Source organism: Carcharhinus amblyrhynchos, chromosome 7 (assembly GCF_965287045.1).
Source record: "Carcharhinus amblyrhynchos chromosome 7, sCarAmb.v2.hapA, whole genome shotgun sequence".
NCBI classification, from domain to species: domain Eukaryota; kingdom Metazoa; phylum Chordata; class Chondrichthyes; order Carcharhiniformes; family Carcharhinidae; genus Carcharhinus; species Carcharhinus amblyrhynchos.
The window spans coordinates 124,609,575-124,629,340 of NC_137330.1; the positions used below are offsets into that span (position 1 = coordinate 124,609,575).

Sequence of the window (19,766 nt, forward strand, 5' to 3'; positions counted from 1 at the left end):
GCTTCCACACCGTTCTTATAGTGAGGTGATCAGAATTGCACACAATTTCCAAATGTGGTCTCACCAAGGTCCGGTATAGTTGCAGCATAACCCCACGGCTCTTAATCTCAAACCCCCTGTTAATAAACGCTAGCATACTATAAGCATTCTTCACGGCTCTATCCACTTGAGTGGCAACCCTCATAGATCTGTGGATATGAACCCCAAGATCTCTCTGTTCCTCCACATTCCTCAGAACCCTGCCGTTGACCCTGTAATCCGCATTCAAGTTTGACCTACCAAAATGAATCACTTATCAGGGTTAAACTCCATCTGCCACTTTTCGGCCCAGCTCTGCAGCCTATCAATGTCTCTTTGCAGCATGCAAGAGCCCTCCATCTCATCCACTACTCCACCAATCCTGGTGTCATCAGCAACTAACCCACCCTTCAGCCCCCTCTTCCAAGTCATTGATAAAAATCACAAATAGCAGAGGACCCAGCACTGACCCCTGTGGTACACCGCTGGTAACTGGCCTTTCTGAAAATTTTCCCTCCGCCACTACCCTCTGTCTTCTATGACACAGCCAGTTACTTATCCAATCGGCCAAATTTCCCTCTATCCCACATCTCCTTACTTTCTTCATGAGCATACCATAGGGAACCTTATCAAACACCTTATTAAAACTATGTATATGACATCAACTGCTCTACCTTCATCTACACACTTAGTTACCTCCTCAAAGAATTCAATCAAATATGTGAGGCAAGACTTACTCTCAAGAATCCATGCTGACTTTCCTGGATTAAGCTGCATCTTTCCAAATGGTCACAAACCCTATCCCTCAGGGCCTTTTCCATTAACTTACCGACCAAAGTAAGGCTAATTGGCCAATAATTACCAGGGTCATTCCTATTTCCTTTCTTGAAGAGAGGAACAACTTTCACCACTCTCCAGTCCTCTGGCACAATCACTGTGGACAGTGAGGACCCAAAAATCAAAGCTAAAGGCTCCGCAATCTCATCCCCTGCCTCCCGAAGCATCCTAGGATATATCCCATCTGGCCCAGGGGACTTATCAATCCTCAGGTTTTTCAAAATTGCGAATACATCTTCTCTCAGAACATCTACCTCCTCCATCCTATCAGCCTGTATCACACACATCCTCAAAAACATGGTCCCTCTCCTTAGCGAACACTGAAGAAACGTATTCATTCAATGCCTCACCCATCTCTTCCGACTCCATGCACAAGTTCCCACTACTATCCTTGACTGGCCCTAACCTCACCCTGGTCATTCTTTTATTTCTCACATAAGGGTAAAAAGCCTTGAGGTTTTCCCTGATCTGACCAGCCAAGGACTTCTCATGCCCCCTTCTAGCTCTCCTAAGCCCTTTTGTTTTAAACTCATTCCTTGCTACTTTGTAACCCTCAAGCAACCCAACTGAACCTTGTTTTCTCATCCTTACATACGGTTCCTTTTCCCTCTTGACAAGATATTCAACCTCCTTTGTAAACCATGGTTCCCTCATTCGGCCATTTCCTCCCTGCCTGACAGGGGCATACCTATCAAAGACATGCAGTATTTGTTCCTTGAACAAGCCCCACTTTTCGTTTATGTCTTTACCGGACAGTTTCCATTCCCATCTTATGCTCCCTAATTCTTGCCTAATCACATCATAATTACCCCTGCCCCAATTATAAACCTTACCCTGCTGTGTGACCCTATCCCTCTCCACTGCAATAATGAAAGACACTGAATTGTGGTCACTATCTCCAAAGTGTTCTCCCACAAACAAATCTAACACTTGGCCCGGTTCATTATCCAGTACCAAATCCAACGTGGCCCCACCTCTTGTCAGCTTATCCACATATTGTGTCAGGAAACTCTCCTGCACACACTGTATAAAAAGTGTCCCATCCGAACTATTCGGCCTATAAATGTTCCAATCAATATTTGGAAAGTTAAAGTCACCCATGGTAGATAACTATCCTGTGACCTCCACACCTATCCATAATCTGTTTTGCCATTTTCTCCTCCACATCTCTATTACTATTTGGGGGCCTATAGAAAACTCCTAACAACGTGACCAATCCTTTCCTATTTCTAACTTCAGCCCATATTACCTCAGTAGGCAGATCCCCCTCGAAATGCCTTTCGGCAGCCGTTAAACTATCCTTGATTAACAATGCTGCTCCTCCATCTCTTTTACCGCCTTCCCTACTCTGACTGAAACACCTATATCCCAGAACTGCCAACACCCATTCTTGTCCCTGTTCTAACCATGTCTCTGTAATGGCCACAACATCATAGTCCCAAGTACCAATCCACGCTCCAAGTTCACCTTCCTTATTCCTGATGCTCCTTGCGTTGAAGTAGATACACTTCAATCCACCATCCTGTCTGCCTGTAACTCCTGCGACCTTGGTACCTTCCTCAGTATCTCACCACCCTCAACACTAGCTTCTGGACGACAGCTCGTTTTCTCATCCCCTTGACACCTTTGTTAAAGCACTAAGCCAGAGCAAATTTCTCTCCCAGGATATTGGTGCCCCTCTGATTCAGGTGCAAACCGTCCTGTTTGTACAGGTCCCATCTTCCCCAGAATGTGCTCCAATTATCCATGTAAATGAAACCCTCTCTCCTACACTATCCCTAGTGTCACATGTTAATCTGCACTCTCTCCCTGTTCCTCAACTCACTAGCATGTGGCACCGGCAAGACTAGAGATAACAACATGCTTTATCCTAGCTCTCAGCTTCCAGCCTAGGTCCCCAAATTCCTGTTTTAAATCCCCATCCCTTCTCCTACCTACATTGTGCACCACAACCTGCGGCTGATCCCTCTCCCCCTTAAGGATCCTGAGAACACAGTCTGAGACATCACGGACCTTTGCAGCCAGGAGGCAACATACCATCCGTGAATCTCTTGCTGCCGCAGAACCTCCTATCTGTCCCTCTAACCATCGCATCTCCAATAACTAGTGATCTCCTGCTCTCCCCCCTTCCCTTCTGAGGCACAGGGATGGACTCAATGCTGGAGATCCGGTCACCCTGGCTTACCACTGCTAGGTCGTCCCCCTCCACAGTATCCAACACGGTATACTTGTTGCTGAGGGGAACGACCACAGGGGCTCCCTGCACCGGCTGCTTCCTCCCAGCCCCTCTCACCGTCACCCATCTATGTTCATTCTTCGGAGTATATAAATCCATGAAGCTTTTATCTATAATCACCTCTGCCTCCCGAATGATCTGGAGTTCATCCAGCTCCAGTTCCCTTACGCAGTTTATGAGGAGCTGGAGATGGGTGCCCTTCCCACAGGTGAAATCAGCAGGGACACTGACAGAATCCCTCACCTCAAACATTCTGCAGGAATAACGTTGCACTGCCTCTCCTGCCATTCCCTCTAGATAACTTGCTGATAAAAAGAAAGATCTTGCCTGATATTCCCTCACCCCTGTTAGGTTAGAAGAAGAAACGAAAAAAAAGAAAGAAGAAAGCTTACCTGCTCTCACTCCAAGACTTTTTTTATAGGTTAGACGAGGGGGGAGGGTGGGAGACGCCACACGTGCAGTGTCTTGGGTTTCCTCCCGGTTCAAATTTATTGGGCAAAAAAAAAACTTCCCAGGTCTCACTGGGGCCTACTTCTAATTTTACACTTTGGGCTGCCTTAAAAAAAACTCTGAAAAAAAGTAAGTTAAAAATCCCTCTTACCTACTAGCTCTCCTCACTTGAATCACCTCTCTAGCTGCTCCTCCGGAACAATGAGGTTGACTCTCAAATGCCCTCAGGCAACCAGGGATGCGCAATAAATGCTGATCAGGCAGTGATGCCCATGTCCCATGAAAGAATAAAAATAAATGTGAAGTTATCCACTTCAGAAGGAGAAGCAGAATGGCAGAGAATTATTTAAATGGTGATAGGTTGGAAAATGTTGACATAGAAAGGAACCTAGGTGTCTTCGTACACCAGTCAATGAAAGTGTGTAGATACTGTACAGTAAGGCAAATAGTACGTTGATCTTCATTGCAAGAGGAGCAAAGGTGTCTTTCTCCTACTGTGCAGGGCCTTAGTGAGAACACACCTGGAGTATTATGTGTAGTTTTGGTCTTATCTAAGAAAGCATATACTTGTCATAGAGGGAGTGCAGCAAAGATTCACCTTATTGATTCCTGAAATGGCCAGTTGCATTTATGAGGAAAGATTGGGTCCACTGGGCCTGTATTCACTGGAAATTTAAAAGAATGCAATGGGATCTCATTGAAATGTATAAACTTTTGGCAGTGCTGGACAGACTTGCTACAGGGGTGATGTTTAATCTGCCTGGGTGGTGGTGGGGTGTTCTAGAAAAAGGATCACAGTCTCAGGATATTGGGTAGGCCAATTACAACTGAGATGAGGAGAAATGCCTACACTCAAAAGGGGAGCGAACCTGTGGAACTCTCTCTCACAGAAGGCCATGGAAGCCAAATCACTGAATATATTTAAGAAGGAAATAGATACATTTCTGGACTCTAAAGAAGTCATAGGGTCAGAGAAGTGCACTGGAAAATAGGATGAGACAGAGGGTCAGCCATGATCATGTTCAATGGCACAGCAGGCTCAAAAGGCCAAATCATACATGTCTGCTCCTATTTTCTATGTTTGTTTGTTACATCTGCTAACTTCCTAATTGCTGTAACGATCCCAGAATCTGATCATAAACCAAATCCATGCCTGAAAAGGGATATTAGTGAACCAGATGGGTTATTACAACAGCCAGTAATATTCATGGTCACTACAACTGACACTTTTCATTACAGACCTAGAGTCAGAGTTATAGAAGTTTACAGCATGCAAACAGGCCCTTTGGCCCAGCTTGTCCATGCCGACGTTTTGTTTTAAACCCCTAAGCTAATCCCAAATGCCTGCATTTGGCCCATTTCCCTCTATACCCATCGTACCCATGTAACTATCTAAATGCTTTTTAAAAGACAACACCCTATCACCTCTCCTACTACCTCTGACAGCTTATTCAAATACTTAACCACCCTCTGTGTGAAAAAATTACCTCTGGATCCTTTTGTATCTCTTCCCTCTCAACTTAAACCTATGCTCTATAGTTTTAGACTCCCCTAGTTTTGGGAAAAGATACTGACTATCTAGCTGATCTGCACCCTGCATTATTTTATAGACCTCTATAAGATCACCCTTAAGCCTTCTAAGCTCCAGAGAAAGAAGTCCCAATCTATTCAGCCTCTCCTTATAACTCAATCCATCAAGTCCCGGTAAAATCCGACTAGATCTTTTCTGCACTCTATCTAGTTTAATAATATCATTTGTATAATATGGTGACCAGAACTGTACACAGTATTACAAGTGCAGCTTTACCAATGTCTTGTACAACTTCAACAAGACATTCCAACTCCTGTATTCAATGTTCTAACCGGTGAAATCAAGCATGCCGAATGCCTCCTTCACCATTCTGTCCACCTCTGTCTCCACTTTCAAGGAGCTATGAACCTTTGTGTCTGGGACAAGCTGCCAGAGGTAGTAGTAGAGGCAGGTACAAGTTGAAATGAGCCATGTTATGAGCTTGGCTACAAAAGAACAAAGAAAATTACAGCATAAGAATAGGCCCTTCGGCCCTCCAAGCCTGTACCGACCATGCTGCCCAACTGAACTACAACCCCCGACCCTTCCGGGGGCCATATCCCTCTATTCCCATCTGATTCATGTATTTGTCAAGATGCCCCTTAAAAGTCACTATCATATCCGCCTCCATTACTGCCCTAGGCAGCGGGTTCCAGGCACCCACTACCCTCTGTGTAAATAACTTGCCTCGTACATCTCCTTTAAACCTTGCCCCTCACACGTAAGAACATAAGAAATAGGAGTAGGAGTAGGCCATCTAGCCCTTTGAGCCTGCCCCGCCATTCAATAAGATCATGGCTGATCTGAAATGGCTCAGTTCCACTTTCCCGCTTTCTCCCCATAACCCTTAATTCCCTTGCCTACCAAAAACCTATCTACCCATGTCTTAAATAAATTTAGCGAGGTAGCCTCTACCACTTCAACGGGCACTTCCGGTATCAGCCTAGTGAACCTCCTCTGCACTCCCTCCAAGGCCAAAATATCCTTGTGCAAGTGCGGGCGACCAAAACTGCACACAGTACTCCAGCTGTGGCCTCACCAGCACCCTGTACAGTTGCAGCAAGACCTCCCTGTTTTTATATTCTATCCCCCTCGCTATAAAAGCCAGCATCCCATTCGCCTTCTTGGTCACCTGCTGCACCTGCAGACTGGGTTTTTGCGACTCATGCACAAGGACCCCCAGGTCCCTCTGCACCGTAGCATGCTGCAGCTTTTCACCCTTTAAATAGTAATCCCTCCTACTATTATTCCTGCCAAAGTGGGTAATCTCACACTTGCTAACATTATACTCCATCTGCCAGGTCCTCGCCCACTCTCTCAGCCTATCTAGATCCCTCTGCAGACTTTCCACACCCTCCGCACAATTTGCTTTTCCACTCATCTTTGTGTCACCAGCAAATTTCGACACCCTACACTCAGCCCCCTCCTCCAGATCATCTATATAAATGATAAATAGTTGAGGCCCCAGCACCGATCCCTGGGGCACTCCACTAGTCACCAACTGCCAATCAGAATAGCACCCATTGACACCCACTCTCTGCCTCCTCTTTGACAGCCAATCCCCTATCCACGCTAACACCTTACCCCCAACTCCATGCCCCCTAACCTTCTGAAGCAACCTTTTGTGCGGCACCTTATCAAATGCCTTTTGAAAATCGATAAACACCACATCCACCGGTTCCCCTCCGTCCACTGCACTAGTCACATCCTCATAGAATTCCAATAAATTCGTCAGACACAACTTCCCCTTAACGAATCCATGCTGCGTCTGCTCTATCAAACAATTCTTCTCATGGCACCTCGCTATTTCTTCTTTGATGACAGATTCAAGCATTTTTCCTACAACAGATGTTAAACTAACCGGCCTATAATCTATGCCTTTTGCCTGCTACCCTTTTTAAACGACGGCGTAACATTAGCTGTTTTCCAATCTTCCCGCACTTCCCCAGAATCCAGCGAGGTTTGGAAAATAATCACTAAGGCATCCACTATCACCTCTGCCATTTCCTTCAGAACCCTGGGATATCCGGTCCTGGGGACTTGTCCACCATCAGTCCCGCTAGTCAATCAAGCACTACCTCTCTAGTGACAGTAATTGCGTTCAGGCCCTCAACTCCTACCATCCTTCTATCTTTAATACCCGGCAAACTATCCTTAAACCTATGTCCCCTAGTAGTTGACAGTTCCACCCTGGGAAAAAACTTCTGACTATCCACTCTGTCCATGGTCCTCAATCTTGTAGACTTGTATCATGTCACCCCTCAACCTCCACTGTTCCAGTGAGAACAAACCAAGTTTTTCTAACCTTTCCTCCATACAAGGCAACATCCTGGTAAATCTTTTCTGTACCCTCTCCAAAGCCTTCACATCCTTCTGGTAGTGAGGCAACCAGGATTGAATACTATATTCCAAGTGCAGCCTCAATAAGGTTCTATAAATGCAACATGACTTGCCAATTTCTAAACTCAATGCGCTGGCCAATGAAGGCAAGCGTGCTGTATACCTTCTTGACTACCTTCTCCACCTGCATTGCCACTTTCAGTGACCTGTGTACCCCGATGCCTCTGTCTATCAAAACTCTTAAGGGTTCTGCCATTTACTGTATATTTCCTGTCTGTATTAGAACATAAGAACATAAGAAATAGGAGCAGGAATAGGCCATCTGGCCCTTCGAGCCTGCCCCGCCATTCAGTAAGATCATGGCTGATCTGTCGTGGCTCAGTTCCACATTCCCGCCCTCTCCCCATAACCCTTAATCCCCTCGCTTATCAAAAACCCATCAACCCGCGTCTTAAAAATATTTAGCGAGGTAGCCTCCACCACTTCAACGGGCAGAGAATTCCAGACATTCACCACCCTTTGAGTGAAGAAGTTCTTCCTCAACTCCGTTCTAAACTGCCCCCCCCCCCCCCCTTATCTTGAGGCTGTGCCCCCTAGTCCTACTGTCCTTTCTGAGCGGGAAGAGTCTCTCCACCTCTATCCTATCCATCCCATTCATCATCTTATACGTCTCAATGAGATCTCCCCTCATTCTTCTAAACTCTAACGAGTACAAGCTTAGTTTATTCAGCCTCTCCTCATAGCTCAACCCCCTCAACTCCGGCATCAGCCTAGTAAACCTCCTCTGCACTCCCTCCAAGGCCAAAATATCCTTGCGTAAGTACGGCGCCCAAAACTGCACACAGTACTCCAGCTGCGGCCTCACCAATGCCCTATATAGCCGCAGCAAGACCTCCCTACTTTTATATTCAATCCCCCTCACTATGAAGGCCAGCATCCCATTTGCCTTCCTGACCACCTGCTGCACCTGCAAGCTGGGTTTTTGCGACTCATGCACAAGGACCCCGAGGTCCCTCTGCACCATCGCCTGCTGCAGTTTTTCTCCACGTAAGTAATAATCCTTCCTACCATTATTCCTACCTAAGTGGACCACCTCGCACTTGCCAACATTAAATTCCATTTGCCAGTTCCTGGCCCATTCGCCCAGCCTATCTAGATCCTTCTGCACACTCTCCACACCCTCCACACAATTTGCCGTTCCTCCAATCTTGGTGTCATCAGCAAATTTCGACACCATACACTCGGTTCCCTCCTCCAGATCATCTATATAAATGGTAAATAGCTGAGGCCCCAGCACCGACCCCTGCGGCACTCCACTAGTCACCAACTGCCAATCCGAATAGCACCCATTGACCCCCACTCTCTGCCTCCTATTTGACAACGAATCCTCTATCCACACTAACACCCTACCCCCAACTCCATGCCCCCTGACCTTCTGCAATAACCTCTTGTGAGGTACCTTGTCAAACGCCTTCTGAAAATCAAGAAAGACCACATCCACCGCCCTAGACACATCCTCATAGAACTCCAGTAAATATGTCAGACACGACTTCCCCTTAACGAAACCGTGCTGCATCTGCTCTATCAAGCAATTCCCCTCAAGATGCCTCGCTATTTCCTCCTTGATGACGGATTCTAACATTTTACTTACAACAGACGTTAAACTAACCGGCCTATAATTCCCCGCCTTTTGCCTGGCACCCTTCTTAAACAACGGCGTAACATTAGCCGCTTTCTAATCTTCCGGCACTTCCCCCAAATCCAGCAACATCTGGAAAATAACCACCAAGGCATCCACTATCACCTCCGCCATTTCTTTCAGAACCCTCGGGTGCATTCCATCCGGTCCTGGGGACTTGTCCACAATCAGCCCCTCCAGTCTGTCGAGCACCGCCTCTCTAGTAACAGTAATGTCATCGAGACCCTCCAGTCCTACCACCTTTCCATCTCTAACACCTGGCAAATTATTCACGTCCTCCTCTGTGAAGACCGAAACAAAAAAGTTATTCAAGACCTCAGCCATTTCCCCATCCCCTACCACTAAGTCTCCCTTCTCATCCTCTAAGGGTCCAACGTTCACCCTAGCCAGCCTCTTCCTTTTTATATACTTATAAAAACTCTTGCTATCCTTTTTTATATTAAGCGCTAGACCTTCCAAAATGCATTACCTCACATTTGTCTGGATTAGACTCCATCTCTCTGCCCAAGTCTCCAACTAATCTATATCCTGCTGTATCCTCTGATGGTCCTCATCACTGTCGGCAAATCCACCATCCTCTGCGTTGTCTGCAAATCTACTAATCAATCCAGTTACATTTTCCTCCAAATCATTTATATATATTCCAAACAGCAAAGGTCGCAGCACTGATCACTGAAGATCACCACTTGTCACAGCCCTCCATTCAGAAATGCACCCTTCCACTCCTACCCTCTCTGTCTTCTTTGACTTAGCCAGTTTTGTGTCCACCTTGCCAGTTCACCTCAGATCCCATGCGACTTCACCTTCTGCACCAGTCTGCCATGAGGGACCTTGTCAAAGGCCTTACTGAAGTCCATGTAGACAACAACCACAGCCCCATCCTCATCAATCATCAAGTTCGTCACTTCCTTGAAAAACTTGATCAAGTTAGTTAGACACGACCGCCCCTTCATAAAACCATGTTGCCTCTCGCCACTTATTTCCAAGTTAGAGTAAATCCTGTCTCGAAAAATCCTCTCCATTAATTTCCCTACCACTGATGTAAGGTTCATCGGCCTGTGATTACCTGGATTTTTCTTGCTACTCTTCTTAAACAAAGGAAGAGCATTGGCTGTTCCCCAATCATCTGGGATGTCCCCTGTATCTAGTGAGGACACAAAGATTTCTCTCAAGGCCCCAGCAATTTCCTCCCTTGTCTCTCTCAGTATTCTGGGGTGTGTCCCATCAGGCCCTGGGAACTTGTCTACCTTAATGTTTCTCAAAAACCCCAAAACCTCTGCCTTTTTGATCTCAACATGATGCAAACAATCTACACATCCTTTCCCAGGCATCTAGCTTCACACAGATTCCCTCCCCTGTCCTTGAGTGGGCCAATCCTTTCCCTGGCTTTCTTCTTGCTCTTCACATATGTATAAAAAACCTTGGGATTTTCCTTAATCCTGCTGGCTAATGTTTTTCTCGTGACCCCTTTTAGCCCTCTTTACTCCTTGTTTAAGTATCTTCCTACGTCTCTTGTACTCCATACTTGCTTCATGTGTTCCCAGCCTTCTAGCCGTGACAAATACTTCCATTTCTTTTTTGACTAGTCTCACAATATCTCTCGTTTTCCAAGGTTCCCAACATTGCCATACTTATCCTTCATCCTTACAGGAATATGCCAGTCCTGAATCCCTATCATCTTACACTTGAAAGCCTCTCACATGCCAGATGTTGATTTGCCCTCCAACATCTGTTTCCCGAATCTACATTCTTCAGTTTCTGCTTAATATTGTTGTAATTAGCATTCTCCCAATTTAGCACCTTAACTTGAGGGCTACACTCATCTTTATCTATCAGTACGTTAAAGCTTACTGAATTGTGGTCACTGTTCCCGAGCTGCTCCCCCACTGAAACAATGACCACCTGTCCTGGCTCCTTCCCCAATATCAGTATGGCCCCTTCCCTCGTTGGGACTATCAACATACTGTTTCAAGAAGCCCTCCTGGATGCTCCTTACAAACTCTGCCCCACCAACGCCCCTAGCTCCAAGTAAGTCCCAGTCAATACAGGGGTAGTTAAAATCTCCCACCACAACAACCCTGTTACTTTTACACCTTGCCAGATTCTGTCTACATATCTGTTCCTCTATCTCCCGCTGGGAGATGTAAATTGTATCCACCGGCTCAAAGTGAAGAGGACCTTCAAGATGACTCACCTAATGAAGGAGCAGTGCTCCAAAAGCTCGTGCTACCAAATAAACCTGTTGAACTTAAACCTAGTGTTGTGAGGCTTCTTACTGCATCTTAGCTTGGTTGTTAGTACAGCTATTAGTGCACGCAGGATTATTCAGCAAGTGCTCAATAATGGAATCACATTTAACATTAAATGTTTTGTTTTGGACTTTAAGAGCATGCATTGGTTCAGCATGGTTTGTACACTGCTGATCACAAATAGATGGGCTAATACCATTATTTGATTCGATCAGCCAATCACCAGAACATACAGCATATAAATCTGACATCACATCGGCACTGGCGGAATAATCCAACTTTTGTTTAAAATATCATTTACAATTAGAGGCCAAAATAACGCTGCTAGACCAAACCTTATCCAAGAGTAATATTATCTGTTCTTGACATTCATTAGACTAGTGGGCTACAATCTCTGCTGTTCCATTTTATTTAATTCAAGACAGGAGAAAACTTATTTTTAAAACTATCCAGTACTCCACATCACATGATTCCATTTAACCAGTTAGAAAGTGACAGTGTTCCAGATTTGACTGAAATCAATAGTTCTACCTCATGTATGATGCATGGCATTATCAAATCTGTGCATTTTTCCCCTTCTGTAGTTGGGAAAATGCTGGAATCCATCATTAAAGAAATAGCAGTAACCTGGAAAAGAATGGTTCAATCAAGCAGACACAGCATTGATTCATGAAGGGAAAGTCGCGTTTGACGAATTTACTGGATTTTTATGAAGATGTAGCGAGTGCAGCTGACAGAGCGGAACCAGTGGATTGGTGTTTTTAGATTTCCAGAAGGCGTTTGATAAGGTGCCTCACAAAAGGTTGCTGCGGAAGGTTAGGGTACATGGAGTTGGGGGTAAAGTGTTAGCATGGATTGAGGATTGGCTATCTAACAGGAAGCAGAGTGTTAGGATAAATGGGTGCTTTTCTGGTTGGCAGTTGGTGACCGGTGGAGTGCCGCAGGGATCGGTGCTGGGGCCTCAACTGTTTACCATATACATAGACGATCTGGAGGAGAGAACTGAATGTAGGGTAACAAAGTTTGCTGATGACACAAAGATGGGTGGGAAAGTGAATTGTGTGGAGGACATGGAAAGTCTGCAGAGAGATTTGGATGGGCTGAGTGAATAGAACATAGAACATAACAGCGCAGTACAGGCTCTTCGGCCCTCAATGTTGCGCCGACCAGTGGAACCAATCTAACCTAAACTATTCCAATGTTATCCATATGCCTATTCACTGACCATCTGAATGCCCTTAAAGTTGGCGAGTCCACAACTGCTGCAGGCAGGGCATTCCACAACCTTACTACCCTCTGAGTAAAGAACCTACCTCTGACATCCGTCCTATAATTACCACCCCTTAATTTAAAGCTATGTCCCCTCGTGTTAGCCATCACCATCTGAGGTAAAAGGCTCTCACTGTCCACCCTATCTAACCCTTTGATCACCTTGTATGCCCCAATTAGGTCACCTCGTAACCTTCTTCTCTCTAATGAAAATAACCTCAAGTCCCTCAGCCTTTCCTCATAAGACCTTCCCACCATACCAGGCAACATCCTGGTAAACCTCCTCTGCACCCTTTCCAATGCCTCCACATCTTTCTTATAATGCGGCGACCAGAACTGTACACAATACTCCAAGTGCGGCCGCACCAGAGTTTTGTACAGTTGTAACATGACCTCACGGCTCCGAAATTCAATCCCTCTACCAATAAAAGCTAACACACCGTACGCCTTCTTAACAACCCTATCAATTTCCAGACGTCGCTGGATTCCGGGGAAGTGCCGGAAGATTGGAAAACGGCTAATGTTACGCCGTTGTTTAAGAAGGGTGCCAGGCAAAAGGCGGGGAATTATAGGCCGGTTAGTTTAACGTCTGTGGTAGGTAAAATGTTAGAATCCGTCATTAAGGAGGAAATTGCGAGGCATCTTGAAGGGAATTGCTTGATAGGGCGGACGCAACACGGTTTCATTAAAGGGAAGTCGTGTCTGACAAATTTACTGGAGTTCTATGAGGATGTGTCTAGGGCAGTGGATAGAGGAGAGCCAGTGGATGTGGTCTTTCTGGATTTTCAGAAGGCGTTTGACAAGGTACCTCACAAGAGGTTATTGCAGAAGGTCAGGGGACATGGAGTTGGGGGTAGGGTGTGAGCGTGGATAGAGGATTGGTTGTCAAATAGGAGGCAGAGAGTGGGGGTCAATGGGTGCTATTCGGATTGGCGGTTGGTGACTAGTGGGGTGCCCCAGGGGTCGGTGCTGGGGCCTCAGCTATTTACCATTTATATAGATGATCTGGAGGAGGGAACCGAGTGCAGGGTGTCGAAATTTGCTGATGACACCAAGATTGGGGGAAAGGCAAATTGTGCGGAGGGTGTGGAGAGTCTGCAGAAGGATCTAGATAGGCTGGGCGAATGGGCCAGGAAATGGCAAATGGAATTTAATGTTGGCAAGTGTGAGGTGGTCCACTTTGGTAGGAAGAATGGTAGGAAGGACTATTACTTACGTGGCGAAAAACTGCAGCAGGCGACGGTGCAGAGGGACCTCGGGGTCCTTGTGCATGAGTCGCAAAAACCCAGCTTGCAGGTGCAGCAGGTGGTCAGGAAGGCGAATGGGATGCTGGCCTTCATAGCGAGGGGGATTGAATATAAAAGTAGGGAGGTCTTGCTGCAGCTGTATAGGGCATTGGTGAGGCCGCAGCTGGAGTACTGTGTGCAGTTTTGGGCGCCGCACCTGCGCAAGGATATTTTGGCCCTGGAGGGAGTGCAGAGGAGGTTTACTAGGCTGATACCGGAGTTGAGGGGATTGAGCTATGAGGAGAGGCTGAATAAACTAGGCTTGTACTCGTTAGAGTTTAGAAGAATGAGGGGAGATCTCATTGAGACGTATAAGATGATGAATGGGATGGATAGGATAGAGGTGGAGAGACTCTTCCCGCTCAAAAAAGACAGTAGGACTAGGGGGCACAGCCTCAAGATAAAGGGGAGGCGGTTTAGAACGGAGTTGAGGAGGAACTTCTTCACTCACAGGGTGGTGAATCTCTGGAATTCTCTGCCCGTTGAAGTGGTGGAGGCTGCCTCGCTAAATATTTTTAAGAAGCGGGTTGATGGGTTCTTGATAAGAGAGGGGATTAAGGGTTATGGGGAGAGGGCGGGAAAGTGGAACTGAGCCACAACAGATCAGCCATGATCTTATTGAATGGCGGGGCAGGCTCGAAGGGCTAGATGGCCTACTCCTACTCCTATTTCTTATGTTCTTATGTAACCTGCGTGCCAACTTTCAGGGAGCTATGCACATGTACCCCGAGATCTCTCTGCTCATCCACACTACTAACAGTCCTTCCATTAGCCCTATATTCTGCACTCCTGTTACTCTTACCAAAGTGAATCACCTCACACTTTTCCACATTAAACTCCATCTGCCACCTTTCGGCCCAGCTCTGCAGCTTATCTATGTCCCTCTGCAAACTGTAACATCCATCCTCACTGTCTACAACTCCTCCGACTTTGGTGTCGTCAGCAAATTTACTAATCCATCCTTCTACACCCTCATCTGGGTCATTTATAAAAATGACAAACAGCAGTGGCCCCAAAACAGATCCTTGAGGTACACCACTTGTAACTGAACTCCAGGTTGAATATTTCCCATCAACCACCACCCTCTGTCTTCTATCAGCTAGCCAATTCCTGATCCAAACTGCTAAATCACCCTCAATCCCATGCATCTGCATTTTCTGCAATAGCCTACCATGGGGAACCTTATCAAATGCTTTGCTAAAATCCATATACACCACGTCAACTGCCTTACCCTTATCCACCTCTTTGGTCACCTTTTCAAAAAACTTGATAAGGTTTGTGAGGCACTACTTACCCTTCACAAAACCATGTTGACTATCCCTAATCAATTTATTTCCCTCTAGATGATTATAAATCCTATCCCTTATAATTCTTTCCAAAAACTTTGCCCACAACAGAAGTAAGGCTCACTGATCTATAATTCCCAGGATGGTCTCTACTCCCCTTCTTGAACAAGGGGACAACATTTGCTATCTATTGAATGGACGAGGACCTGGCAGATGGAGTATAACGTTGGCAAGTGTGAGGTCATCCACTTTGGAAGGAATAGTAGTAAAATGGACTATTACTTAAATAGTGAAAAATTACAACATGCTACTGGACAGAGGGACCAGGGGGTCCTTGTGCACGAATCACAAAAACTCAGTCTGCAGGTGCAGCAGGTGATCAAGAAGGCGAATGGAATGCTGGCCTTTATAGCGAGGGGGATGGAATATAAAAACAGGGAGGTCTTGCTACAACTGTACAGGGCACTGGTGAGGTCGCAACTAGAGTACTGTGTGCAGTTTTGGTCCCCTTATTTGTGAAAGGATATAGTGGCCTTGGAGGGAGTGCAGAGAAGGTTCTCCAGGTGGATACTGGAGATGAGGGGATTAGATTATGAGGAGAGATTGAGTAGACTGGGCCTGTACTCATTAGAGTTTAGAAGGCTGAGGGGAGATATTATAGAGACATATAAGATAATGAAGGGGCTACACAGGTTAGAAGCAGACAGAATCTTTCCACTTAGAAAGGAAACAAGAACTAGAGAACATAAGAAATAGGAGCAGGAGTAGGCCATCTAGCCCTTCGAGCCTGCCCCGCCATTCAATAAGATCATGGCTGATCTGTCGTGTCTCAGTTCCACATTCCCGCCCTCTCCCCATAACCCTTAATTCCCTTGCCTACCAAAAACCTATCAACCCGCGTATATCAACCAGCCTATAGAGGACTCAGCCTCAAAATATGGGGGAGTCAGTTTACAACAGAGTTGAAGAGGAACTTCTTCTCTCAGAGGGTAGTGAATCTCTGGAATTCTCTGCCCATTGAAGCAGTGGAGGCTACCTCGTAGGATGTGTTTAAGTCACAGGTAGACAGATTGCTGAGAAGGGAATTAAGGGTTATGGGGAGCAGGCAGGTAAGTGGAACTAAACCACTATTAGATCAGCCATGATCTTATTGAATGACGGAGCAGGCTCGAGAGGCGAGATGGCCTACTCCTGCTCCTATTTCTTAAGTTCAATTGATTTTCTGACAATCACTGCTGATCAAAAATGAATCTGATGATCATGAGTTTATTCTACATGTTTCCCCTTCTCCTTTGTATCTTTAAGGTGCTGCGGTCAAACATCTGAATGGACCTACCTAGCATTAAGTTGATCTTTCTCTACCCCCCCATCCATAACTGCAGCACTACATTCTGCACTCTCTTGTTTCCTTCTCTATGAATGGTATGCTTTGTGCACCAGAATCAATGCTCCCTAAAATCTTCTATTCATCAATGGGTCCAAAACTGCATAGCAAGGGCTAAGAATTTACAAGACTCTATGCTCTGCAGTACACCAGGATGATTAATTAATGCATACATTTGCGACTGTTATGTAATTCTTCTCTCAAAGGCACTTAGTTTTGCTGGAAAATGATTCCATAGGTAAGCATTTCACGCCTCACCCAAAAGTAATTTATCTGAATCAAAATAACAAATGTAAGTAGGTTACTTGGCAATGAAGATAGCACAGAGTGCAAAAATCTTATTTGCAAAGGACAAGAGCAACTGTTCAACATAATTTTTTCACACCAAAAAACATTAAATGAAAACAGGTCCAAACTCGTTTCCCTCCACAGATGCTGCCAGACCTGCTGAGCTTCTCAAGCATTTTCTGTTTTTATTTCAAATTTCCAGCGCCCACAGTACTTTACTTTATTTGGAGAACAATATTAAACTTTCTTCTGAGCTATTTTAAAAAAAAAGCAAGTGACACTGACAAACCTTTTGTTTCTGTTCAGATTTCCTCTTCTCCTCCTCAGCAGATTTAGGCATCATCATCATTTGATTTGTGGGTGCTTTCGGAATAAGGGGCAAGGTAGATGTTGTCTGCACTTGCACCGGTACAGGATTCTCTTGTTTGAGGTTTGCAATATCTTGGGGATCCTTGACAGTTTCAATGACACGCAAATTTGGTCGGGTGCCCTTTGGCTGCCGCATAACCATCACCAATGGACGATTTGGTTGCTGAACATATGGTTCAGAAACTTGTGGGGGTTGGTACATTGGCCAGGCAGGTGTAGGTGTAGGGAACGATTGGTAAGGATCGTATTGATTATAGTTGGGAGGTGGTGCACCCGGCGGATAATGTACTGGAGGTATTGGATATTGCCTATAAGGTTGCATGACATAGTTTGGCGAGGGGAGTGGTAATAAACCAGGCTGAGGGTTTGCTGAAGTGATTACAGCAGGACATCGTGGTGCTGCCCTCTTAGGTTCTTTAGTTGTCCCAACTGTTTCTCGACTAAATAATTCCTTGCTCTCTTTCACCCCAGGACCAGGGATGTTTTCTTGTTTGTAAGATTTTGCTCGAGTTTGTTTATGAGGGTCTGGTGATTTTTTCTCATTTTGACTTCTCTGTTTATCCCAAGAACTAGATTTATGATGTTCCAAGGGATGGTCAGGTGATCGAGAAGCAGGTTTTTTCCCATGGAGCCTCTCCTGAGTACGGGCTGCCAGTTTGCTGATCTCTGTTACCCCTATATCCAGTCCAATGGTTTTCAGCAAATCATGGATCTTTTCATACTCCTTATCAGGTTTCACACTTGCTAAGTTAGACGCACCCTCGGGCAGACTAGTTTGCCTTACAGGAAGGAGATTCCGGCCAGGAGGAGGAGGAGCAACTCTAGGTTTTGCAGATACTGCCTTCTCTTCATCATCCTCTCCATACAGAAATTTTTCCTCATCATCTATATCTGGCAAGTTGCATTTCCTCCTTTCTGCTAAGTTGCTGTTCTCAACTTCTTCCAAAAGGCTAAGTATACGAGAGAAACCACTTCCATCCTGACTGGCCCGTTCATGTGGAAGAAGGAAGTCTGTGGCCCGGTCCTTGATTTCAGAAGATCTGTCAGGTTCAGATTTTGTACCATGCTTAGCTGAAATGTCCCGCTCAAAAAGGAAATTGGTATTTGCTAGCCCAGGAACACCACTCTGCTCTGTAATTCGATGTATTTCTCTGGTATCTCGTATGAAAGAGAATTGTTCGGTGTCAGTGAAGCTCGAATCATGCAGTGGTAACCGTGTGAAGCTTTGAGGTGCAGCATAACTTTTCTGATGTTCAGGACTCTTCTTGACTGTGATACCATGACACTCGTTGAACTGAAGCAAAAGGAATAAAAGAGTCACACAAAGTCATTAAGACATCATACATTCCAGTCCACGTTCTTTTTAACATTGCTTTTAAAGAGCATGCAAGCCAAATTGCATCTTTTGAAGAACTGAATGAATAAACAAAGGTAGTGTCAATTGTGCATCTGCAGTCTATTTACTACTCCCAATCCTCTAATTGTTTCTGTTCTTGAACGCCCGCAAAAGTTTAAAATTAAAATTTAAAGTTCTTTAAAGTTTATTTATTAGTGGCAGGAGTAGGCTTATGTTCACACTACAATGAAATTACTGTGAAAATCCGCTCGTCGCCACACTCTGATACCTGTTAGGGTACACTGAGGGAGAATTTAACATTGCCAACCAGCTGGACTGTGAGGGGAAACGGAGCGTCCAGAGGATCTGTCCTTGGACCCTTGCTGTTTGTCATTTTCATAAATGACCTGGATGAGGAAGTGGAGGGATGGGTTAGTAAGTTTGCTGTCAACACGAAGGTTGGTGGTGTTATAGATAGTCTGGAGGGATGTCAGAAGTTGCAGCGTGACATAGATAGGATGCAAGACTGGGCAGAGAAGTGGTAGATGGACTTCAACGCGGATAAATGTGTAGTGGTCCATTTTGGCGGGTCCAATGGGATGAAGGAGTTCAATATCAAGGGTAGGAGTCTTAGCTGTGTTGAGGATCAGAAGGACCTTGGGGTCCAGGTCCACAGACTCTTAAATCGGCCTTGCAAGTGGAGGATGTGGTCAAGAAGGCGTATGGTGTACTGGCCTTCATTAATTGAGGGATTGAGTTTAGGAGTCGGGAGGTAATGCTGCAACTTTATAAGACCCTTGTCAGACCCCACTTGGAGTACTGTGCGCAGTTCTGGTCGCCTCACTGCAGGAAGGACGTGGGAGCTTTTGAGAGGGTGCACAGGAGATTTACTAGGATGTTGCCTGGATTGGGAGGCATGCCTTATGAAGATAGGTTGAGGGAGCTAGGTCTCTTCTCCCTGGAGAGACGAACGTTGAGTGGTGACCTGATAGAGGTTTATAAATTGTTGAGGGGTATAGATAGGGTGGATTCTTGGAGGCTATTTCCCAGGGCTGAAATGGTCGCTACGAGAAAACGCAGGTTTAAGGTGTTGGGGAGTAGGTACAGAGATGTGAGGGGTAAGTTTTTTTACTCAGAGTGGTGAGTGAG

The 19,766-nt window shown here is 45.6% G+C and overlaps 1 protein-coding gene across 1 annotated transcript in view; it reads right to left on the reverse strand.

Annotated features, from left to right (window-relative positions):
• znf318 (zinc finger protein 318) overlaps window positions 1-19,766 on the reverse strand; it is a 75,346-nt gene that overhangs the window by 18,489 nt on the left and 37,091 nt on the right. The window contains exon 2 of the mRNA XM_080193096.1: window positions 17,202-18,575. Within this exon, the coding sequence (XP_080049222.1) occupies window positions 17,202-18,575 (1,374 nt within the window). The remainder of the gene's footprint in view (window positions 1-17,201; window positions 18,576-19,766) is intronic.